General features: G+C 46.6%; 5 protein-coding genes across 5 annotated transcripts; 4 read left to right on the top strand and 1 right to left on the bottom strand.

Moving 5' to 3' along the window:
- The first annotated feature begins 741 nt into the window (after positions 1-741).
- Positions 742-4,001, top strand: F4813DRAFT_215455 (SAPS-domain-containing protein). The gene is made up of 3 exons (XM_049239721.1): positions 742-1,540; positions 1,618-3,036; positions 3,088-4,001. Exons 1-3 carry the CDS (start codon positions 872-874, stop codon positions 3,805-3,807), a joined length of 2,808 nt encoding a protein of 935 aa, XP_049096117.1. The 5' UTR covers positions 742-871; the 3' UTR covers positions 3,808-4,001.
- A 1,719-nt stretch (positions 4,002-5,720) lies between these two features.
- Positions 5,721-14,566, top strand: F4813DRAFT_371661 (uncharacterized protein). The gene is made up of 3 exons (XM_049244633.1): positions 5,721-9,443; positions 9,496-10,613; positions 10,660-14,566. The coding sequence occupies exons 1-3, from the start codon at positions 6,120-6,122 to the stop codon at positions 14,351-14,353; spliced, it is 8,136 nt and encodes a 2,711-aa protein (XP_049096116.1). The 5' UTR covers positions 5,721-6,119; the 3' UTR covers positions 14,354-14,566.
- A 46-nt stretch (positions 14,567-14,612) lies between these two features.
- F4813DRAFT_371660 (uncharacterized protein) lies at positions 14,613-15,734 on the bottom strand. The gene is made up of 2 exons (XM_049244632.1): positions 15,283-15,734; positions 14,613-15,213 (listed from the first exon to the last, which is right to left on the bottom strand). Exon 2 carries the CDS (start codon positions 15,052-15,054, stop codon positions 14,785-14,787), a length of 270 nt encoding a protein of 89 aa, XP_049096115.1. The 5' UTR covers positions 15,055-15,213; positions 15,283-15,734; the 3' UTR covers positions 14,613-14,784.
- A 63-nt stretch (positions 15,735-15,797) lies between these two features.
- On the top strand, positions 15,798-16,538 carry F4813DRAFT_371659 (uncharacterized protein). The gene has a single exon (XM_049244631.1). The coding sequence runs from the start codon at positions 15,992-15,994 to the stop codon at positions 16,499-16,501; it is 510 nt and encodes a 169-aa protein (XP_049096114.1). The 5' UTR covers positions 15,798-15,991; the 3' UTR covers positions 16,502-16,538.
- Positions 16,539-21,229: 4,691 nt separating this feature from the next.
- Positions 21,230-23,723, top strand: F4813DRAFT_371654 (amino-acid permease inda1). The gene is made up of 5 exons (XM_049244630.1): positions 21,230-21,818; positions 21,907-21,964; positions 22,039-22,603; positions 22,671-23,223; positions 23,274-23,723. The coding sequence occupies exons 1-5, from the start codon at positions 21,531-21,533 to the stop codon at positions 23,526-23,528; spliced, it is 1,719 nt and encodes a 572-aa protein (XP_049096113.1). The 5' UTR covers positions 21,230-21,530; the 3' UTR covers positions 23,529-23,723.
- The last annotated feature ends 218 nt before the right edge of the window (positions 23,724-23,941 follow it).

Genomic DNA, 23,941 nt, shown 5'->3' with positions numbered 1-23,941 from the left:
AGTGGGAAATTCGAGACTTATCGGGCTGACATGGACTTCTTTCTTACCTACAACCTCCAATCTATTACATATCTCAACCCCATTTTTATCTAACAGTATAGCTTGATCTCCTACTTCTATATCTTCTTCATGTTTTTGAACAAGTTGTGCTTTCCATCTTTTCGTCTAACCTAGCCATTTCTCATTTTTAACAACTTAAAGATACCTTGCTCAGCCCTTCCCCCTTCCCCCACCAAGCCATTTATTCCCCTTTATTACTTCGACTCCAGCGGCGGATTAAGACGGGGTGGACTCAAGGAATCCAATTACCATACACACCTCCTTACCTTATTTAGCTAAACAACAAGCGCCCGAATCCACAATCGCTGCCTGATCATATCTTTATTTTCTATCCCCATCTGTATCTTGCCTTTGGCATACAGACATCGAAATCTGGATTAGCAGTATTTTGCGATTGGCTTATGTAGTTTAAGGGGTCCCAAGGTGCGAATAAGAAAGTACCGGACCAAAAACCCGACAATTCCATTCCATTTCGACGGATAGAACCGACCGTCGGAAAAAAAAAATAATCGAGAAATTTCCTACCTAACCACACGTGGGAAACCCACATAATCTATACCTGTGACGATATTACAATTCATTTCGCCCTTATTTTTCCCCCGCGCGCGCCACCAAACTTGGCTCCGATCCGACCAGACGACCAGACCCGGGTAAAGGACAGGCCTTCGTATGCCGAATCCCACTCCCTGCACCCGCCGTCTATCTGCACTCGTATTCACCTCGACACACGTATCTCTACTCTTGCTAGTCCGGTGCCGGTGCAGCCCTACCGGCGCAGTGACATAGGGCGCCGCCCCCATTACGAATCGACATGTTCTGGAGATTTGGCGGTTACGCCAACATCTCGACTATTGATACCATTCTCGATAAGCCTGACTTCCAACTCGAAGATCTGCTTGATGAGAGCGACCTAATCCAGGAACTGAAACAGCACAACACTAAGCTCATCGAGTATTTACGCGAGTCCAAGGTGCTCGAGAAGCTCCTCGAATATGTTATCACACCGAAACTTGAACCTGTAGAAGTTCCCGAAGAGGAAGCCAACGAGGATGAGAAGAAGGGCAAGTCTAGGGCCCTATCTTTTGGCCGCCCACGTGCCTCATCAAGAGCAACTAGCGATGGAACCGAGGAGGATGAGGCTGAGAAGAAGAGGAACAGATATGCTTATGTTGCCGCTGAAGTCCTCTCCTCCGATAATTGGTCCATCTACGAAGCTTTGATGGAAAGCCACCAACTTCTGCGTAACTTTTGGAATTTCCTTAAACACCCGTCTCCCTTAGATCCCCTCCAGGCGAGCTATTTTACCAAGGTCAACGAAGCCTTGTTCGATAAAAAGACGGAGGAAATGCTGGATCTCTTGAAGTCTCTTGACGATGCGGTCCCCAACATGCTACGTCATGTCGATTGTCCCATGATAATGGATCTCCTGCTTAAGATCATTAGCCTTGAGAGAATAGAGAACGGTCAAGGTATAGTTGAGGTGTGTTCAGATATCCAAGGAGACCGATCGGTCAGTCAGCTCACAGTATATTGCTAACACGAACCCGCTGGAACTAGTGGCTTTACGGTAAAGATGTCATGCCGACGCTGCTCTCATTTCTTGGGCCGGAGCACAGTTCTGCTACGCAGACGTCTGCCGGTGACTTCATCAAGGCTATCATCACTGTCTCCGCCAATGCCTCGCAGAACGAGCAGGCCTGCATCGGTCCGAATGAGCTTACACGCCAACTAGTGTCCAAGCCTTGTGTCCATAAGCTAATTGGATACATGCTTGATGGTGGGAATCCCCTTACTGTTGGCGTTGGGATTGTCATTGAGGTTATCCGCAAGAACAACTCCGATTATGATCCGGATGTTGGCCCTGATTCGAATGCCTTGCCCTCTAGTCGCGATCCTATTTATCTAGGTACCCTGCTCCGGCTCTTCGCCGACCACGTCCCCGCCTTTATGACAAAAATTCTCAATGCCCCGGTCTCTTCCCAAAGGCAGCGGTTAGATTCTACCTTTGGAGAGAAGATCGAGCCTCTCGGTTTTGATCGGTTCAAGACCTGTGAGCTCATGGCCGAACTCCTCCATTGTAGCAATATGGCGCTGCTCAACGAAGTTGGTTCGGAGCAAGTGATCGCGCTTCGAGACGAAGAACGCCAGCGACTACGAGTCGAGGGCCGACTTGCAACAAATCGCGGCGAGGAGGTACAATCATCGGAGGATCTGACTATGCGCATGCGCCACTCCTCTCCAGATGATGCCCGCCGCCTAGAGATCACAAACGCTTCCGATGATGACGGATTTGAGGAAGTTACTCCATTAGGTGAAATGACCGAAGATACATCGCATGAGTTCGTCAAAGCCGAGGACGAAATTCCTACCGGACAAGTCTCGTCATTTCTCGACAGGGACGATGAAGATTTCGTGGAAGAGCCTCTCAGCTCTCCAAGGCTAAACGTCCATGATAGTAATCTCAATGAGCAGCAATTCGAAAATCCCGAGCTCATGGTTGCGCCTCTCTCCCCGAAGAAACCGACCGCTACTCCGAAGTCGGTGCAAGAACAGAGTGATGTTCCCGTAGCCAATTCGCAGCCGTCACAGGTGTCCCAAACGACCACTGGGCCGCTCCAGGTAAAGACACCAGATCAAAAGCATGATGGCGGGCCTTCTGTATCAGTTGACGTTCAAACACTACAGTTACAAGATGTGTCTAAAGAGTCTCCTACAAGCAACCCCGAGGCTACAGAAAGCTCTACTATGACAGGAGAGAAGTCTGCTGTGAATGATGCGCCTATAGAAAGTGAGCCGAGTGTAGTTCCTCGCGAGCCTTTACAACCAGAGTCCGAGAATGCGGGAAGTGTCCCCGTTGTTCAAGCTCATCAGCCCGAGTTGGTTCTATCTGGAAATATAGAACAGCGCCTTGAGCCAGTTGTCGGCGATTACCTCAAGATGCAATTTGTGGAACATCAAGTTGTGCCAACGATACTAGTAAGTGATCTTAAATGATATTGTTTATTCCAGGAAGCTGATTTTGAATAGTCCTTTTTTTTCAAATATCCCTGGAATAACTTTCTCCATAACGTTGTTTATGACATCGTCCAGCAAGTATTCAATGGACCTATGGATCGCGGCTATAACCCTACTCTAGCAATCTCATTGTTTGAGGCTGCTGATATCACCAACGCTATTATTAACGGCCAAAGATCCAGCGAGCAGTCCCAAGCTCGAAATAAGACCCGGATGGGTTATATGGGTCATTTGACGCTTATTGCTGAAGAAGTGGTGAAATTCACGGAGCGGAATCCACCAGAGCTCCTTTCGGAGCTTGTCTTGGATCGCGTCATGAGCCAGGACTGGATTATGTATGTTGAGGGTGCCCTCGCGGAAACAAGGGAGAGGGACAATGCCATCCTTGGAGGAGTTAGGCCCGAAGTTGCAATGAGCAACAGGACGCAGATGGGTGGCAATAGTCTGGGTGGTATGGGCTTGTCAAGCCTGGGACTTGGTAGCGCCCAGGGTGGCGGCTCCAACGCGCTTGCTGAGGCAGGGTTAAATGGCACTGGGGGTAGTATGGAAACACAGGATAATGGCAGCGGAAGCAGCATCGGACCTTTCAGCATAAGCTCTGGCTTGCTATCGGGATCCGGCTTCGGCAGCTCAAGTGATGAAGAAGAAGACGAAGCAGAAGATAATGAAGAGGATGTTAATAATGAGGTAACTTGTCCCTGGCGCGATACGATTATCTTTGGTTTCTTATGATGCATCTCACCTCAACAGCCCACGTGCAAAAGCGATCATATATTATTGAGTCAAATGCACTTACTGATAGTTCAATAGTTTCGCGCCTATACAGATTCACTGAATGCGGCTTCTTCGTCATCAATGGATCCCCCTTCTGTTCCGCCCCCGCCTCCACCACCACCGCCACTAAACATTCCTCCATCACGCGCACGTCTACAACTGGCTGCGAGGCTCGCGATGCACCAGAAGAATTCTGGTGGCTCATCGACCCAGCCAGGAGGGATAGAGGGTAATCAGGAAACCGATGAGACCATACTCGACAGGGAATCTGAAAGTATCCTCCGCAATCCTTTTGAGGATGATGGAGAGGATGACGTAGACGACGACAGTGACGACGGCCTTGCTGATGATGATAACAATGCCGAGTCTTGGGGTGCGGGGCCATCTAGAGGGAGCTGGTGGCGAGGAGCTTTGCGACGAGGTAAGGAAAGGTTTGGGGATGGTAGGGACGATTCCGACTCAGAAAAAGATGAACAAGCTAGAGGGGACGAGGAGGACGAGGAATTTGGGGATTTTGCGATGCCCGAGGTCGACAAAGACGGGAGCAATGAAAAGGGTGGAGTAATCGTAAAGCCACTTCCTGTTCACCCGTCCTCCCAGAGTCAAAAGGCGTCGGCCTTCACTAGCCTCTGGCCGTTCGGGTCAAAGGATAAGGAGAAACAGAAGGTCAAAGACAACGATGTACCGGCGGAGAGTCCGGTGGAGGTTACGGGTGAGATTACGGGTGACGATGGAGAAAAAATCAAGAGCACGCATGAAGCAACCCGAAGAACAAGCATTGAAGACCCTGATGATGAGGAGGTGGTTGTTTAGGAGCTGGCGTCTGAAACGGATGAGGCTCTATACGATGGCTTTGTCAATGTTCCTCATGGCTCAGATGGATGATACCCCGTAATCAATATTGCGAAGATGATGCTCCAATGGAGTCGCGGGCCTTGTACCGCGCGATAAATGGGATATGGCAACGAGGATTATCGGGCGCGTTTGTATTATATGCGGTTCTAGAAATGGCTGTTTGCATGTTTTACGGGTTTCTCTCCTGTACAGTAAGTAGTCCGGAATGGTACGAGATTATGGATGATGTTCCGATATGATAAATTTTATGAGAGTACAGTAGACGCAGGAATGCCTCAAGGATTCCTCGGGTACCGATGCTGCAAGTCCACGTTGGCTGGACCTTGCTTTTCCATGTCGGGATTTAAGAACAGATAAAACAATCTTATGATGGATGTCATATAAGTAAGTCAAGCTGAAGTCAAGCTGATGTTGGCTTGGATGGATTCATTGGCACGGACATGGATGACACGGACTAAGTAGATCGCCACGTGTATTGATATACATACCTACATGGTATACCTATGTGAATATATCCATCTGCTTATGTGGCGCGCATGGGCTCGTTTCTGGGCGATGACCTCACGGTGTTTTATGAATGCGGCGTGGTATTGCGTAGATGCGTTGATCGTAAGGGATATTGAGGTTGGTGGAAGCTAAAGAATAACGGGTAGTCAAGGATTCGCACCCGTCAATGCGTTTCTTTTAAGGATCTGAGGATTTATTCCAAGGAAAACCACTGCGTCGGCCGAGGGAAGATGATTGGTGACGTGAGTAGGAATCAAATCCTTGGAGATTCCGGAAGATCTTTAGAAAACTGAAGTTCCAGCTTATGTCGATCTAGGCCTATGAGACTTGTGCGATGTGCTGCAATCTAAACCTAACTGAGATTAGATCTGGCATAAGTTCTCCTTATTTTTAGCTCAACTAACATGCCGTGTACAATGGGGGAAGGGATGGGGGGTAGGGGGGGGGGGTTGACTTTATATCTCTCTAGGAACTCCGGCTTACGCTGTTTTCACTTCTTCATAGTACGTCAGCCCCAGCCTCAAACCGCAAAAGGATTATGTATATATGTATTTCAATTGTTGGTCGTAGCTAGGATCTTCCTTACACGGCCAAGATGGCTACCTGCAGAGAGTCTGCCGGATCCCGACATTTTTATCTTTGAAGGAAATCCTATAATCCAATGTCCACTTCACCCAAGCATATCTAGATAGCAATATCATGCCCTTTTATTTCCACGTATTATCTCTTAATCTCTTTTTCCTACACTTTTTCTATTTCAATGTCATACCACCTGCAACTTAATGGGGCCTTCGTGAACATCCAATATAAAATGCTCTCTTTACTATAGCTAACGGTTCGTTTTCGAACGCGGAACCCATTTGTTGTCATATGTGCCCTTCCTATATTACCTCCCTTCATCTCTAGCGATGGAGTACCGGATAGGAGAAAGCTTCTTGATACTGTCCTCCTCCGAGGAATCGGACGAGCTATCTGAACCCCAACCGGACAGGATAAATCGCGAGCCCCGTGGTTTGTCAAACAGAGCAAATAGCACGCTCAAAAAGAAGAACCTTTTTATTAACACTTCCTTTGACATAAATAAGCCAGATAGCCAAAATAATGCCGGGCAGCTTCTAAGATCTGAGGTGGCTAATGCTCTAGGCATTGACGCGAGGTCTCTTCCCCAGTCGTTCCATGGTTTGATAGGGGATTATGACGATTCTAGCTCTGTATATTCCTGTTCGAGTAATAACCAGCAGCTTCTGGATGGATCGAAGCTAGCGGGTAGAGAAGATTCTGTGGGCCCAGTCTCGGACTATTCACCCCCAGTTGATTCTGCCGAATGGAGGAAGTCAATAGGTGACTTGGTCGAAAAGCGCCTTAGTGCCGCTATGACTAGCATCCTCGGGGCTGATGGCGGATCGATGCCTCTAGATGAATCGTTCCTGGATCTTGGGGGCAATTTCCGGAAGGCTAGAGAGCTTCGAGCGGAGTGTATGGACGCGGGTCTAGCTATCAAGACCAGGGATATCATGAACTCCAAGACTATCGCCGAGCTTAAGACACATATAACGCCGCTTATACCTCGTAAACTTTCGGAGAGAACGATCCAACCCACGACTGTTAGCCCACTCGAACCAGGGTCGCTAGAGATCCAATCAGACAAATATCAATATCAAATGCCAGACTATTCTCAACCTCCAGCAATTCCACCCAAGGCGGCAGCTAGATACTCCCTCATCCAACCACAGCTCAGACCTACAGTATCCAGGAGACGTTATGCTAGAGTTGAGAAAATTCTCTATCAACATAGTGATGTTTCGAAAGCTTCTGTGCTCAAATCAAAGGCTGGCCCATTTGAGGGCCGGCTCGTGGCATTTGCCACCCTGACATGCTGTGTGGTGGATGGCCCAGATGACTGCGAAGTTAAACTACAGAGCCCTTATTATACCATCAAGCTGCCATCTATTCGGAACGTAGTTGAGTCCCAAGTACCGCCGAGTCTTGTTCCCAACGTCTGGATCGTGCTAGAAAAGATGCCCTTAGACGATTCCGGTAATATTAACCGGAGAAAGTTACAAACATGGATTCAAAACGTCAATGACGACGTATATCATCAAATTTTGTCCATCGACTCGAGGGCGAATTTAAGACAACCCACAAATGTAATCGAAAGGCGCCTCCAGAAGACGGCAAGTAGGGTGCTGCAGATGGATCAAACCGGTATAGGCATGAATATGTCGTTCGCAAGCATGGGTGGCGATGAGAAAGCCGCAACAAAGTGTGCAGCCGAATGCGAATCTCGGGGTATTTGCCTCGATACAGAAGATATCATGCAAGCAACTTCATTAACTGAACTTGCTGCCCTTGCAACGTCAAGTAAGTCGCATTCGCGCAATATAGACGGCATCCCGGTAGATACCTTCGAACTCTCACCTATGCAGCGTTTATATTTTCATACCTCGATGGGTAGCGACGTTTACCAACGAGAAGCTAGGAACAGCGAGTACAGGTTCAACCAGAGCATATTATTTCGACTGAAGCGAGCTATAAGCGTCGAGGACGTGACGGCGGCGGTAGAGGCTGTCGTCGGTCATCATTATATGCTTAGATGTCGGTTTCGACGTAGCGGAAGTTCCTGGTGTCAGTCGATAGAATCTGATATATCATCTTCATATCATTTTGCACACCATACAGTTACGACGGACGCCGAAGTTGAAAAAGTGGTTAGAGCCTCCCAAGAGACGATCGATATCGAGACAGGCCCTGTCTTTGCTGCCCACCATTTCCACACCCGCGACGGTCGCCAGATGCTCTATATGGTTGCTCATCATCTTGTCGTCGATTCAAAGTCGTGGCACGTCATAGCAGATGACTTGGAAGGGTTACTTACTAAGGGGTATCTCATATCCGGCCACACCCTCTCTTTTAGAGAATGGACGCTTCACTATAGACATCGCATACGGGATATGGAACTCCCTTTCGACGTACCAGTGGGAAACTATAAATACTGGGGAATTGATCCTGCCTTTAACAAGTACGGGAATACGCTGGCTACCGGATTTACGCTCAGTGCAGATGTTACCCTAGCTCTTGAAGCTAGCTGTCGAGCGCTTCAAACGGGTCCCGTAGACCTTTTCATAGCTGCTCTTATCCTTTCATTTGCGCAGGGTTTCCACGACCGCCCACTACCGACTCTTTGGAAGCAAGTAAATGAAAGGTCCATATTCGGAACGGGGCGAAATGTATCAGAGACTGTGGGATGGTTCACCTCGCTCTGCCCGGTGGCTATTGACTCTTCTCCAACGGACACCATTTCAACTATACTCGGCCGAGTCAAGGGTTCAAAACATGCTACCACTGACAAAGGTGCCTTGAAGTTTACTAAGAATCTAATAGATAGCCCCTCTGCCCTTTCTTTTATTTCCTCCTACTGTCCTCTCGAGCTCATGTTTACTTATGCTGAGACAACGCAAAACGTACAGCGTCAAGACACCGTATTAGAACAACTTCCTACGTTAGGTAGGATGCTAGCTCCAAGTATGTTAGATATCGGAAGCCATGTCGGACGTCTCGCCGTATTCGAGGTTTCAATATCAGTCGAGGGAGGTGAGACTAATGTCAACATTCTTTACCATAAAAATTCCGCACATCAAGAGAAGATACATAGTTGGTTTTATGGTTACGAGAAGATACTCCGCCAAACTGCAGAAGGGCTACAGTATGAAAGTTCCGGGATATCTTCATCTGACGTTCTTCACATAAGCGTCACTGATGAGGAGCTTAACCGACTAAATACGACAATCCTACCACGCCTCAATCTAAATATTTCCAACATCGAGGCTATTTATCCCGCAACAGAAACTCAGCAGGATATTATTATAAACCAGGCCTTAGTGCCGGGGAGTTCTAGGGCGTTGATGATTTGCGATCTCGAGACGTCTGATCGGCCTGTTGACATTTCGCGCATCTGTGCTGCTTGGCTTCAAGTAACATCAAAACACTCCGCTCTAAGAACTGTCTTCGCTGAAAGCGCCTCAAATAAGGGCCTATATGACCAGATAGTTTTAAGATCTCATTCGCCTACCATGCTTTTCCTTGAAAGCGACACCGTCGAAGATGCAATGGCATCTATTGACAACCTACCCCCTTTATCATTAAATGAAGGTATTCCTTGGCATAGGCTCATTGTATGTCAAGTAGCTGGAAAGACTTTCGTAAAGCTGGAAGCTAGTCAAGCAGCATGCGACGTATGTTCTTTACTTCCTTATAACCTTTCCTGATAACTGATTACAAGTCAAGGTTGCCAGCATGGCCATTCTCTTCAAAGAAATCGAGCAAGCCTACTTCCATGGCCTAATCCCATCTGGGCCCAAAGCATCCTATCCTCAATATGCGCAATATTTGAAAACAGCTTCTTCCAATATTGACTTTTGGAAGAGACATTTGGGGGATATACAGCCGTGCTCATTTCCCATACTCGTATCACAGCCTCATATCCTAAGCGGGTGGGAGACCATGTCTATTGATCTTGACATTCCATGCGAGAGGCTAAAAGATCTTGCTAACGAATACAACATAGACATATCTACCATACTTACAGTTGCCTGGGGTTTACTGTTACGAAACTATACCGGGAAAGACAGTGTCTGTTTCGGGCATCGCATTGCCGGTAGAGATTTCCCCGTCGAGAACTTGAGAAATACTGTTGGTTCATTTTCAACTATTTTGGCATCCAAGCTTGAAATCCGCGCTGAAGAGTTCGTCGCACAGCTGTTGCTAAACGCGGAAAGGGATCGTATACAAGCACTTAATCATCAGAACGTACCCATAAGGAGGGTTGAACATGAACTACATATCAGAGGTGGCCGCTTATTCAACACCTACCTTTCGTTCGGATATGAATACATCTCGCATGAGACCTCTACAAGTTCGAAATGTCAACACATCAGGACCGAGCAAGCCTCAGAATACGATGTCGGTGTTGATGTATACTTCCACGATGGGAATATCACAGTCGACATTGGATACCGCATACTCAACTCCGATCAAGCAATAACCGTAGCATGTGCCTTTGGGAGGGCTGTTGAAGCCATCCTGGACTCACCAACTATTATAGTTCAGGAGGTAGATCTGTTCACTATGCGCGATCATGAGCAAATCTTGGCATGGAATAGCATGCCTCAAGCTGACATACCTAAGGGGCATGTGCACGACTTAGTTGCGCACCAAGCTTCGTTAAATCCCGAAATTCAAGCCATCTGTGCGTGGGATGGGGACTTGTCTTATGGCAATCTACATGATTTGTCCATAGTCCTTGCTAAACATCTCTTAGCTTCTGGGCTGAAGCCGCAGATGCCCGTACCAGTGGTGATGGACAAGAGTCGCTGGGCTGTGGTGGCTATGCTAGCGATACTCCAGTAAGCTGATATCTTGTGAAGTTAAACCATATACTGACCGCTCTAGCGCTGGCGCAATTTTGGTACCTCTTGACGTTGAGATCCCCTCGATCATTCCTTGGTCGATCCAAAAAGTCAGTGCCGATTTCGTGCTCTGCTCTACCAGCTCTCGGAGGCATGTGGATAGTCTTGGAGTAAAGGTTATCATTGTAGACCAAAACGCGGTCCTAGCTATGTCGGCGCAAACTGTTGATATGGACCTTCTTCATCCTGCGCCCTATGAAATAGCGTGCATTCTCTTCAGCGCCGAACCCACTGGGACCTTCAAGTGCATCTCATATAGCCACGGATCTCTAGCAGCAGCTTGCGTCGGGCAGGGTTCTACGCTACTGATCAACCCATCTAGTAGGGTCATGCAGCTTTCTTCGTATAATATCGATATTGCGCTTTCGGAAACATTCACCACCTTGGTTAACGGAGGCTGTGTCTGTATCCCTTCAGCCTCGGAGAGGATTACGGGCTTCTCCGAAGCTACCAGACGCATGCATATTAACTGGATATGTTTGACACCGACGTTGTCAAGGAAATTAGACCCAGAAAGCCTACCGGACCTTTCCATTGTCTGTATCCGTGCACGGCACCTCGACGATGATGTCTATGCACCGTGGATCGGCAAGGTTAAGGTATTGATGGCGTATGGTTCTCCTGAAGCTGGCCCCCTTGCACTTTCTGCCACCGAAGTGACCGATTCTAAGGCTTCGCAATGCTTCGGTAACCCATTCTACGGAAACTTCTGGATAGTGAGCCGTCAAGATAGCAACCGGCTCATGCCAGTGGGCGCTCTTGGTGAACTGATAATAGGAGGACCGGCACTTGCTACCGGGTTGGATATCCATGAACCTGATATCAAGACCTGGGTTGAAAAGAGTGCAGTTTCTCCAATGTCGCTACTAGAAAAATCGGGGAGTCGCCTACTCAAGACTGGAGATTATGCCCGATATCTTGAAGATGGTAGGATTGAGTTCGTCTTAGATGATGGCGGGGATGCAGAAATTAACGGTAAGAAATTTCGTCTTTCGGTTGTCGAGCCAAAGCTTCGGCAATGTCTGGGTCGTGGTATCGATGTAGTGGTTGAAACGATTGCCTTCAACGACTCTAACTCGGACCCGATCCTAGCTGCATTCGTCGATTTCGGAGATAATGCATTGAAAAAGGGTGAAGGCTTTTCAAACCTCAGTCGTACTACAAAGGAGAGATTGTACCTTTCTAAGAAGATAGGGAATATGGCGCTCCGAGATACTTTGCCGAGTTATATGGTACCCTCGGCGTATATACCTGTTAAGGGTATGCCTCTAACACCGACGTTGGAGGTCAACAGGATGGAACTCCAACGAATGATTGCAGGTTCGTCTAGGAAGCAACTTCTCGGGATGGCAGAAATCTCGAACCCTCAAGAGCTCCAGGATATAAGCTTCAAACCTCTCCCCTTAACCGAAGTTGAGCACGGAATGCGGGTTGTATGGGCTCAAGTACTCGATGTCGAAGAAGGTTCAATTACAGCTAGCGATAGATTTTTGACCCTAGGTGGTGATATTATTCTAGCCCGTGAACTAGTCAGGGAGTGCAAGCAGCGTGGGGTTGGTATTTCTATTATCGATGTCCTTCGAAACATCTCCCTGGCTGAAATATGTAGGGGAGGTGTTGGTATAGAGATATATCCCACAGCCATTCAAGAGGTCTCTGAACCGACGCAATCAAACCACCCGACTTCTCCTACCAGCAAGGCGATTGTGTCACAGCTTAGAATCGACGGCAGCTTGATTGAGGATGCAACCGAGACGTCATCGTTACAAGCAATGTTCATTGAGTCCGGGATGCTACAGACTCGTGGCAATATCGATTACTTGGAGATCAGCATCACCGGGTCTCTAGACTGGCGTAAACTTCAGGATGCGTGCTTTATGTTAACCGACTCTCATCCCATACTCAGAACCGCGTTTGCCAGTCATAGTCGTCAACTCTACCAAGCCGTCTATCGGTCGCATCGTCCGGAATTTCTAAGATATCAGTGCCAGAGCTGGAGACTCGGCAATCTGACCGCAAAGCTTATCAAGAGGGAACAAGCACAGCTTGTTGATTTCAGCCAGCCCGTCACCAAGTTTTCCTACTTCGACGCCGGGAAGAGCTCTGTCCTCATTATACGACTCTCCAGAGCTCAGTATGATGAACTTTCCTTACCTAGGCTTGTTCGAGACTTGACTCAGTTTTACAATCACAGCGATCGACCTGTCCGACGTCCTGGTTTCTGCGAAGTAGTCAGAGCTTCTCATCGCGCGCACTCAAATAGTACAGTCGAATACTGGCGTACTCTACTCGAAGGCGCAGCAGTGACGCAAATAATACCACAGCCCTCGCCTGCGAAAGTCAGCTTAAATCACACTACTCTTCACCGAAAAATCCCTACCAGGTCACTACATAGCTTAGGTATATCATTCGAGACGATCCTGAAGGGTGCCTGGTCAGTTGTCCTTTCGAATCTGTCTGCCACGGATGACGTCGTCTTCGGGCAGCTCGTGGACAGGAGGAACCTCAGCCTTCCGAGTAAACAAAACATCTCAGATGTTGTTGGTACTTTAGGTAATATTTTACCTGTTCGGACGCGATTGCCGGATATTCCGATCACTCCGTATGAATATTTTCGGTGTGTTCAAAGCCAGCATGTTGCTAGCATGTCACAAAACATGCAACTCTCCGATATTATACAAAAAGCCACTTCCTGGCCATCTTGGACTCGCCTCAGCACCGTCATCTACCATAAAAACCAAATCAAGGATGCTGAGATGATCGAATTTACTATTGGAAACGCTACGTGTAAACTAAATTACACAGAGATAAACCACCCTCCATCAGACATCTTTGTCAAATCATGCATGTTGGGACCTGCTAACGTCGATATATCCCTTACTTTCAGCGAGAAGATAACCCTCTCCTTCGCAGATGAGGTCTTAGGTATGCTTTGTTCGGTCATCTCGCTTCTCACATCTACCTTCGTGATGGAGCCATTGTATTTGAAAGGCCTCGGCGACAATCACTCAGCATCGAGAATCCCCCTTCCAGCACCTAAACGAGACCCAAGTATACCTCAGACTGTCGAGCCAGTCGAGCCCGATCTTGCTCGGACCGCCCACACCATCATATCATCCGCATGGGACGTTATTCTTGAGGCCCATTCACTCAAGGTTCCCGATATACGTTCAGTTCCATTCTACGAAATTTGGGGCTCATTGATTCCCGCCGCTGAGCTCGCCAAGTACTATACCGATAACATGCCCTCTGCTCTCGGTGTCGAACAGACCACTTATACAGCAGAAGAGATCGTTGATCACCCGACGATGATGCAACAATACGAACTAATCATTGCAAAACATCGAGTACCGCATTCCAGACGTAACAGGAATACTATGTTGATTCGCACACAGTCGGTTTGGGGCAGAAGTATACGCAGGTTGCCTCGCGTCAGCGTCGCACCAAGTGCTTCTGCTCCAAGGAGTAATCATAGACCAATGGGTAGCAGCACTTCTATGGAATCCATGACGACGGGGAGTAGCCTAAGCGATGATGATGAGCTAAAGGAGCATGGTATTTATCTAATCCACGGCGCCCGTGAAGCAAGAGGAAATATCCTGGAGGGGAAGCACTCCAAGGCAACAAAGAAGGGACCCTCGCTCCTTGGAAAAATGTTACCTAAAACCTCGGGCTAAATTTCTACTTTCTCTTTTTTTTAGGGGAGATTGAAATCTTCGGATGGTTATTTGGGCCGCATTATGGAATATACAGTTATCTGGACGGGTGGCGTCCAGGTTCTGAGATAACTACCGACAAGAACAATATTTTGATGGCTGTTTAGAATAAATCCTTAGATACCTATGCTTAAGCTAGATACCAATGAAATTTCTTTATTAATTTCCACACAAGATTGAATTCATAACCACGTGGGTAGCGCAGGCTTAATGAAAGTCTATGATAATTCCCAATACTAAACGGGAATATTAATGTGATCCGGTCTATCTTCCTCACCTCCAATCACCTACTCTAACATACTGCTAATAAACTTCTAACCAACCCTATCTTACTAAACCTACCAACTGTTCGATAGGTCCGGTTAGCCCAGATCGTCATAAACCTACCTAAACTACCAGAAATTCTCCCTTATGAACCATCCATCTCTAACAGTATAGTATAAAGGAACCTGCCGATATATTTTCTGCTGGCAGATTTCCTCAGCCCTCCTAGACATCTTGCAAGTAATACAAGTCTCGTAGCTCAAGACAACATCTCGTTGTTGTGTAACCTTCATACAACTTTCCGTCGCGGCTTTGGCACACGACCTCAAGACTACTCGATGATTAAACTCATGTTGACACTCATAGCAATGATACCACTCTATATATCTCACACACATTCTCAATCTTGGATATTTACTGATTGGTCACTTCTGGCGTAATAATGCGAGTCCTATTGGCGAGTGACGGAAGTAGCTGATAAGTGGGTGATGGATGCCGATGTTGACTACATACATTTCTTGGAAGCAATGGAATGTTATAACATCTTAAAGTCCTTTCTGCAACACACTCATTGTGAGAAATCATATCTAGCTAGAAAGAAAGATAATAATAAAATCGATACCTACGATCAAATCGTTTCATCCTTTGTTTTAGTCACTTTATTGTTCAACTGGGTACAACAATGACCGTTTATAGTTGTATATGCTATTAGTTGCCCACCTAAGTGCTTAAACCAAGGGGGGGAAACCAGCAAAGTAATTTCTGTTGGCCTAAATCGCTAAATGTTCGTGTGTCAGACACTAAAGGGTACAATGTAGATAGAATATAGGTAACTTATCCTTAACTACATGAAACTCAAAGATTAGGGGAATAGGTCGGGTTATACGTGCCCCTGTATTGAGATGACGTCTCGTACCTTCGTTTTCATCACAAGGAAATCGTGTTTGGGGAGCCTTCGGAAAGTTATATTCCTAAACTATCTGAGAGTTAATGGCATATCACACTCAAAGTGCCGATAGACATTTGAGTAGGTAGAGGGGAACTCTTCTTTATTAAGCTACGTATAATATGGGTTCGTCCAAGTTTCAATTCCCTTTGTTTAGAAACAATCTATATTATACCTATGCGGACAAAGGTCCTTTATTCGATGACCTGATACTTTTATATCATCATACACCTACTTCGTACGGCCCTGAGACTGTCTCGAGGTGTCGTATGAACCTTCTTGCGAAAACCGTGATCGACGACAACGGACGGGGAAGAAATATCGAAACTGGTCCATTAAAACGGCCCTTTGATCATTTAATAAGACAGCTCCTTAACCGATGAATCCGAATGTATCTCTCCAAGCCCCCACCCTCCTGTAGCCGACAGCACCAATTACCACGACCCGCTGAGAAGGAGACGGGAGAAGCTATCGGAGATAACTATGGCTGGCTCGTTCTTGCGAAAGAGAACATTAGACGAGAACTTGAGGGGTCAAAGATGGAGCTCGAACTCGTCAGAGACTTGCTGAGCGAGCTAGAGGTCGGCTCTAAAATAAGGCGATCTAACCTCGGAGCTAGGGATCAGGTGTTCCTTATGAGGGCCTGCCAGGAATATTCCGGCTCGAGATCCTGTATGCTCGAAGAACGACTGCGACAGATCGATTTATGGTTGGGCGATGTACGTATAGGTCGAGATGTTCCTCATAGAGTGCCAGATGAGTATGTCGCACCCAACGAGATTATCCTGATAGAAATCTCCCCGGTAGATGATTACATCAACGAGAATATCTTTTTTTTCCAAGTCACGTTTTTCTTATTTCTCTTTACTTCTTGCGATCTAAACATCTATATCTACTAATTGTATTCATATAGATGGAGTATGGTTGATATTGAATGGCGACAATGGTTAAGCGAACAAGTGGCGCCACAGGATAGTGTGTCCGACCGATTCACTGCTATATCTTACCGGAGCGATGCGGTGAAGCTCTGGGGACCACTGGTTCCCATACTCACAGCCTATATCGAGCAGAATAGCCCGTAGAAAAGATGTGACTTGGGCTGATCCCGCAGGGGGATGTGGTCGATGGCTCACTGTTTGAGCTCGGGGACATTATTAATTAAAAAAGGTAAGATGCTGACGAATGCTCGGTGTCTACTTGAGACTATATTGTCATTAGATTAGTGGTATATGATAGCTTCGAGAGATAATGTGTTACGGAATGGATAGCGCGCGCATGCAAGAGTACCTACATGTAGCCTATAACCTATATTAGGTAGGTAGCTAGCTATCAGGGATATTTCTTCCGCGACACTCGAGGAAGCTGTTCTTATATGTATTGATCATCATTCACATCATAGTACGTCTAGTCATCAATTTACGTTACTTCCATGCCATAGCAATTGTATTCTAGTTACTCGAAAATAAATGAGAATACATCATCTTTTCGCTTCTTGCCTTGAGTGTGACAATACACTGCGGCCCTTTTATCGATACGCTCCAGCTGAAAAATATTTAAAAGGTATCACCGACTTTAGACTCTTGAGTGGCGGCCGGTTCGCAGCAACTGTCGTGCGACCATGTATGTAACTACAAGTCTTGAGGATTTGAAGCGGCTGAGTGGCTTTAACCTTATCGAAACCTCGAAAGGTCTATTATTTCTTGAAGCGCTTTAAATGAGGCTCTTACATGCCAGACGTATCCCAAGCCCGTGGGCTATATCACTAGGTACGGTATATCTGTAATGTTTGCTGCTCAGTTCGCAACCATTTAGTTACAGGATGCATACATAGTAACAGACCCCGGCTTTTCAGCTCCATCGATCGTACGGTGGATCAATGTAATATGTCATATGTATGTAGGTATGTAAACTCTATCCTTGGGTCGGTGCTTGGGTCGTATGTGGTTGTATGGTTGTAGCATGTATATACACGTGTATACCTCCCCACATCCTCCATAGGTACTGAACAAAGCTTTATCCATGGTGACGGCCAATAACCGCTAATACTGTTACGTACGAGAAATAGCGGAACGCAAATAGCCAGCCAATAAAAATATAGGCTGTAATCTGGTCCTTTTGCTTGGATCCTCTTCGCCTCCCTCGATAGAATTATGCCGGTAGGCCCACCTGGTCCCCTCTCTCCTTGCTCTCCTTGCTCTCTGTCAGAATATGTACGCACCTATGTACCTATGTACCTATGTACGTAGTGTCGATGGCCTACCAAAGGGGGAGGGAGGGGGGGGGACAGGGGGCAAGTAAGGGTCGTCACCCCGCGAGCCACACCGAATCCTTTTGGGGCATGCTCCCGCAATATCGGACACTAGATCACTACGCCGCACGTACCCAATGTACGTGCCCCACGGGATGAATATGAAGAACAAACCAGACTGCACTCGGAGTTTTATTTAAGGGTGGCCAACTCGGAGCTGACCGAGACAAGAGGACGCCTTACAAAACTAATAGACATCTTATGACTCTCTAGTAGGATTCTCTTATCGTAACGGATGGAATGGGGAGATTTGGGGGAGCAAGGTTTGCTTGCCCAATCATAGAAACAAATAGGATTGGCGATGGGAGTACATACATATGTGTGAGGCGTGAGAAGCAGCTGAGCAGCTATGTAGGTCAATATGTAACTTGGGTAGTGTAGTGATCAATGGTATTACATATTTGAATATTTTAGCGGACTGGCGCAATACTGGCGCGTGGCCGACCCAGTCTAAATGGCGTCTTGTGAGATTGGCGAGCAGTACAATGACTATGTAGGTATTTTTATTGACGAATTGTTCTGGAACAATACTACCTTGCCTACGAAGTAGCCTACGAAGTACATAGTACTACATGTAGTTATAAGGTAGTATCGCAGTTGTTTAGTAGGGTAGTTCTGCATAGTATTGTCGAATCTCTGACCAATCCTGGATTATACGTGACAGAACGTAGTAATATAGTTATATGAATATATACCTGGTACCTATGCAATGTGGTATTCCGGAAGTAAAGACGCGTTTCGGGGCAAGAGCAGCGAAGATATAAGGCTCTTATAGCAATGATCTTTGAATAAATCTGCGTATTTATCTTCTCGAAATAATACCACGTATCGTGCGAACTAATACGGTTGGCCGTCACATGCTCGAGGTAGACGAATGCTTCTAGAAACGTTCTGTGCGTAGTTTACCTATGTATGGTAGGTACGTATTTGCTTCTGCCTCTCGATTCGTAGTCTCTACTATATGCACATGTCCAGCATGTCTGCTTCTCTAAAATCTATCTGGAAGGTATATTGTCATCATCTTATAACTATCAAAAATTATTTCCAAAGGATCTGGGGTCCAGAAAAGCTGATCGACCGATCCGGCGGTCTGCAGGAGCTGTGAGCCCTCACTGATCAGCACTCGAACAGATGCGAGACATGATTGGAGAAACCCGCAGGGGAGAATTACTCCAACCCATGGTTCCCCGTTATCTAGATCGAGTCATTTGCTTCTCCCATTCGTGTTTTATGTCATGTAGCGTCCAATTGGGAGCGTTAATGAGCAGGCGAGGCGGATTTTGAGAAATTCTCTTTTTGTAGCGCTCTTCTCTGTTCACTTGTCTCACTTCTTTTTTGCCCGACCTCTATGATGCGCAGACTTACACGCGCGCACGCATAAATCTCCAACGCAATGTAGAGAAAGTGATGTTAATCTAGGTTAGATAGGTCGGAGAGGCCATTTCTTTACTAGAATCGTCGGAGCCTAGACTTTACCAAGAGCCTGGGCACTGGAAAAGTTACTGAATATCGCGCGTTATAAGCAATTTGTACTACTAATACGATACCGGGAAGAGAAGGTCAAGCCTTCTGTCGCCGGAGCTACACGGGTAGCATGTAATAGTATGTATAAAGCAGATGGGGCGGTATATCGAGAATGAACTGAACTGAACTGAACTGGCTAGTCTACCTACCTAGTTAGGTAGATATGCATGCAGCCATGACAATTGCTCACTCGTCTTTGTTAGCTAGAAGGTATGTAGTGATCGATGACCCGAGCCTACCTACATAGGTCAGCGCATAGGTCAGCGCATAGGTCAGCGAGATACCACTCCCATCCCACTTGACGAGTCGCCTCTCAGCCTTGGTCGTATCAAGTCTATACTCGCAGTAACTATGTGCCTCACAATAAGATATCGTGTGGCGCAGCACAATCTGGGAAAATGGATGAGTTCTTGGTCTTTCCCTTGTTAACCAACCAGAGTCTTGATGATTTGATTCTTATCTGCGCAAACTCGTAAACTGGGGCAAACCCACAAGGTACCCTGGTCGCCCGCCTCTATTATGCTCAAGGACGTTTGATGAACTCAAGCGGTTAGACGGTAATAGGTCTAGCGTATCGTTCAGAGTACTATGTTAGGTAGGTTAGTTGTATTCCCCGTTCCCCAGAACTTTAGATAACCTGCCCGTCCGCCAAGCCAACGTAAACATACCATGCAAATCTAAACCAAACTAGATACATAGACTAACCTAGGAATGATTCGGCCGCGATCGAGTCCTTGGCAACCTGGAGAACCTCCCCCAAGCTATCGTCAATGAGGAAGCTGTGCCACCGTTGCCATACAGCCATAGTATAAGTCTAGAAGCCAGTCGTTGATTAAAATTTACGAGAACGATGGAATATCCAAGTCTTTTGGAATTATCTTAAGGGTACCTATGTAAGGTAGGTCGAGCTGAGATCTAACGCGTAAACGAGCATTGGTCAATAATGTACAACCTAAAAATCCTTTTCGGCCCGGAGGCTAGGGATGTGGACTTGGACAAGGGGAGAAATGCTTAGAAGCTGATAACGGAGATAAAGCTCGAGCCGACTAGAGAAAAAGTCCCTTTAGTTTTTAATTATCACCTTTTGTTTCACGTAATTCTTGTCATAACCAACATAAGTTTATTTTAGATGACGCTATTAGCGGGTTCATAGATCGATGCGTCCTAAGGCTATACATATACATATATCGGTAGCTTATATGTTTGTGTTTTTATAAGAGGCAGGTTATGTAGGTAGGTATGTATCTAGGGTATTTACATGCACGCTTCGCATATGTACAAGCTAACTGGATAAGCATGATGGCGACCGTGTTTACCCTAGCTATCTTGGAGGTGGGCATGGCGAGTTAGCCAAGATGGATGCTACACATAACGCGAGTCGTCAGATTGCTTCCACCAAAGAGTATTCCATGGCCTAGATTTTCATTAGACCCCAACGGTCTCTAAGCCTTATTCGAGAACACCCTACATAAGTCATACATACCTGTAAGGTAGATAGGTATACATCACTATCTCGTAGCACTACCTATCTGATACAAGGTATTATTACATCCCTTAATTACTTGCCTACCTCGGTAAAGACTATTCCTCCTCTCACATGCGGGCTATCTCTTGTATCGAACTCCGTACCTTGCTTCCTTGCTTCCTTGCAAGATATGTATCTCTAGCTGCTTGGCCACCAAAAGCTTGCCGGGGTCCCCCATTCTGCACGTAGCCTACCAGCCTACTGATCCACCGGTCCTATCAAGATCCTTGTTAAACTAAAATGTAAAATGTAAAATGCAGAATGTAGAATGTAGAACAAAGAAGAGTGCTAGTATGCGCTATGCATTGCATCTGCTAAGCTCTGCCATTCAGTACTTATAATAAATAACCCCCGGCAGCGCACTCGTAAATTTACTTATTGTAACATCGTCTCACTCCTTTCACCTCTGTAATTCAGACTCCTGTCTCGAGCAGCGACCTTGCGCCCAATTAGAGAGTATATCGTCGCCATTCCTAGCCGGCTGCCGATTACCAGGACTGGGCTTTCCTCTCCCCTTTCTTCTTATTCTCCTTATTCCTTTTCCTGCAGCGCTGCTGTTCTACCGTCCAAAATGGTGTCTTCCGACCCTGCTGCCAGCAGTGGCAGCAAAGATGAGAAGGATGCTAGCCTCCCGAGCTACTCGAGCCCGGTGATCACACAGGAAGAGGGTGCTCAAAGATCCGACAACTGGGCGACACGCAATGGTCTAAATTTGGAATCCTTCAAGAAGCGTGATTATGGTACCGGAATTATTGAGCTCGACCGGAGCATGAAACCGCGACATCTGCACATGATTGCTATCGGCGGTTCTATCGGTGCTGGTTTCTTCGTCGGATCGGGTGGCGCCTTAGCTACAGGTGTAAGTCATTAGCATCTCTCCTCAGACATTGCCATTTCGCGTTCTTGTCTTGCACGAACCTTGACTCTGACCTCGATGTTATTGATAGGGCCCCGCGACTCTTCTAATCGATTTTTCCATCATCGGTATAATGATGTTCAATGTCGGTACGTAGATGTTCACTAAAAGTGATTTCTATACCTTTTTTCTACATGGTTCAAACTAACAACCTATTTTACAGTTTACGCTCTTGGTGAACTCGCTGTTATGTTTCCTATCTCTGGTGGTTTCTATACGTATGCAACTCGCTTTATTGACCCTTCCTGGGGTTTTGCTATGGGATGGAATTACGTCTTACAATGGGCTGTCGTCGTTCCGCTAGAACTCACTGTATGCTCTATCTCGATCTCCTATTGGAACCCGGATGTTAGCCCTGGTGTCTGGATTACCGTCTTCTACATTTTCCTCATCATAGTCAACATCTTTGGAACTCTTGGTTACGCCGAGGAAGAGTTTTGGGCTTCTATTTTGAAGCTTAGTGCCACAGTCATCTTCATGGTCATTTCACTAGTTTGTGTCCTTGGTGGTGCTCCCAAGGGAAGCTCATACGACGAATACTTTGGCGCACGCCTTTGGTACGAGCCTGGTGCATTCCGCAACGGTTTCCGAGGTTTCTGTGCTGTATTCGTCACGGCCGCCTTTTCTTTCAGCGGAACTGAGTTGGTTGGTCTTGCTGCTGCTGAAGCGCGCAATCCCGCAAAGGCCCTTCCTAGTGCCATCAAACAGGTCTTCTGGCGTATCACTCTGTAAGTCCCTCAAACTGTCCATCACGCCGCGTTTGTACTGGAAGACCTTTCTAATAGCGGATTGCAGATTCTATATTCTTGGTCTTACCTTTGTTGGTCTTCTAATTCCTAGCAATGACCCCCATCTACTCAATGCCGGTTCGAACGATGTGACAGCGTCGCCTTTCGTATTGGTTGGGCAATATGCTAACCTCAATGGATTCAACCACTTCATGAATTTCATTATCCTGATCTCGGTTATATCCATCGGCGTATCTGGTGTCTACGGTGGAAGCCGTACTTTGACCGCCCTCGCCCAGCAGGGTTATGCCCCTAAGATTTTCTCATACGTTGACCGAGGTGGCCGCCCTACATTTTCCGTCGGTCTTATTCTCGTTTTCGGTCTCCTCGCATATATCAACTTGGCCGCCGCCGGTCCTGACGTTTTCACTTGGCTACAGGCTTTATCTGGCCTCGCTGCTCTTTTTACTTGGGGTTCTATCTGTCTGGCGCATATTCGATTCCGCAAAGCGTGGGCATACCACGGTCACACCCTGGACGAAATCCCGTTTCGAGCCATCGGTGGTGTCTACGGATCATGGCTCGGATTGATCTTAGTTGCACTAGTAATGATTGCTCAGGTAAGTGCTATCTTTTCTGCACAGTGAAAGCCTTACTAACTTATCTCCAGTTGTTCGTCGCCATTTGCCCTCCTAAAGGTGGTATTAACGATGCTTCGGGGTTCTTCCAGCAATATCTCGCACTTCCTGTCGTGATGCTATTCTGGGTTGTTGGCTATTTATGGAAGCGTACCGGTTGGTTGCGTACACACCAGATTGACGTAGACACCGGGCGACGAGAGGTTGACTGGGTCGAGATTAACGCGTTTCGCGCGAAGGTTGCCGCAATGCCTGCGTGGAGACGCCTACTAAACCTTGTATTTTAAGTTGCGGCGCTGTGTTGTATATGTGTTTATTCTGTTGGACGTCAGATTGTGGTTACTGGCGCGTGTATAAAGAGATATAAAATCTAGGAATTTTGCATAATAAATCGGGGTTTGTCGGTTACTATGCATAATAAAGATACCAATACGAGTTATTACTAAAGTTTTAAGAGAAAATGATGAAATTATTTATAAGACTCACACCCATCGACTTATTGTTAATGCGGTGCGTACCCTTGATTTAAAAAAAAAATTCGCCGTTACGCTGCCACGCGCGACAAACCCATACCACTTCATAGTAGGGCTAAAGTAGAGAGGAACAGATCGAAAAGTATTAACTACCTGGGATCATATACACTTATTATTTAATAAGTGTTTTGTCAAGGATACCCGTTTAAGAAGCGGCACTTTTCAGG

Source organism: Daldinia decipiens, assembly GCF_022478715.1.
Source record: "Daldinia decipiens strain CBS 113046 unplaced genomic scaffold F4813scaffold_39, whole genome shotgun sequence".
Taxonomy (NCBI): Eukaryota; Fungi; Ascomycota; class Sordariomycetes; order Xylariales; family Hypoxylaceae; genus Daldinia; species Daldinia decipiens.
This window is presented reverse-complemented; position numbering and strand designations above follow the sequence as displayed.

Excerpts from the sequence above, each read along its gene's own strand:
- F4813DRAFT_215455 (XM_049239721.1), top strand. The coding sequence starts at position 872 with ATGTTCTGGAGATTTGGCGGTTACGCCAACATCTCGACTATTGATACC. Across the intron at positions 1,541-1,617 it reads ACGGTCAAGGTATAGTTGAG|TGGCTTTACGGTAAAGATGT; the intron begins GTGTGTTCAGAT and ends CGCTGGAACTAG. Across the intron at positions 3,037-3,087 it reads AAGTTGTGCCAACGATACTA|TCCTTTTTTTTCAAATATCC; the intron begins GTAAGTGATCTT and ends GATTTTGAATAG.
- F4813DRAFT_371661 (XM_049244633.1), top strand. The coding sequence starts at position 6,120 with ATGGAGTACCGGATAGGAGAAAGCTTCTTGATACTGTCCTCCTCCGAG. Across the intron at positions 9,444-9,495 it reads CTAGTCAAGCAGCATGCGAC|GTTGCCAGCATGGCCATTCT; the intron begins GTATGTTCTTTA and ends TTACAAGTCAAG. Across the intron at positions 10,614-10,659 it reads GCTATGCTAGCGATACTCCA|CGCTGGCGCAATTTTGGTAC; the intron begins GTAAGCTGATAT and ends TGACCGCTCTAG.
- F4813DRAFT_371660 (XM_049244632.1), bottom strand. The coding sequence starts at position 15,054 with ATGTGTGTGAGATATATAGAGTGGTATCATTGCTATGAGTGTCAACAT.
- F4813DRAFT_371659 (XM_049244631.1), top strand. The coding sequence starts at position 15,992 with ATGTATCTCTCCAAGCCCCCACCCTCCTGTAGCCGACAGCACCAATTA.
- F4813DRAFT_371654 (XM_049244630.1), top strand. The coding sequence starts at position 21,531 with ATGGTGTCTTCCGACCCTGCTGCCAGCAGTGGCAGCAAAGATGAGAAG. Across the intron at positions 21,819-21,906 it reads GTGGCGCCTTAGCTACAGGT|GGCCCCGCGACTCTTCTAAT; the intron begins GTAAGTCATTAG and ends TGTTATTGATAG. Across the intron at positions 22,604-22,670 it reads GTCTTCTGGCGTATCACTCT|ATTCTATATTCTTGGTCTTA; the intron begins GTAAGTCCCTCA and ends AGCGGATTGCAG.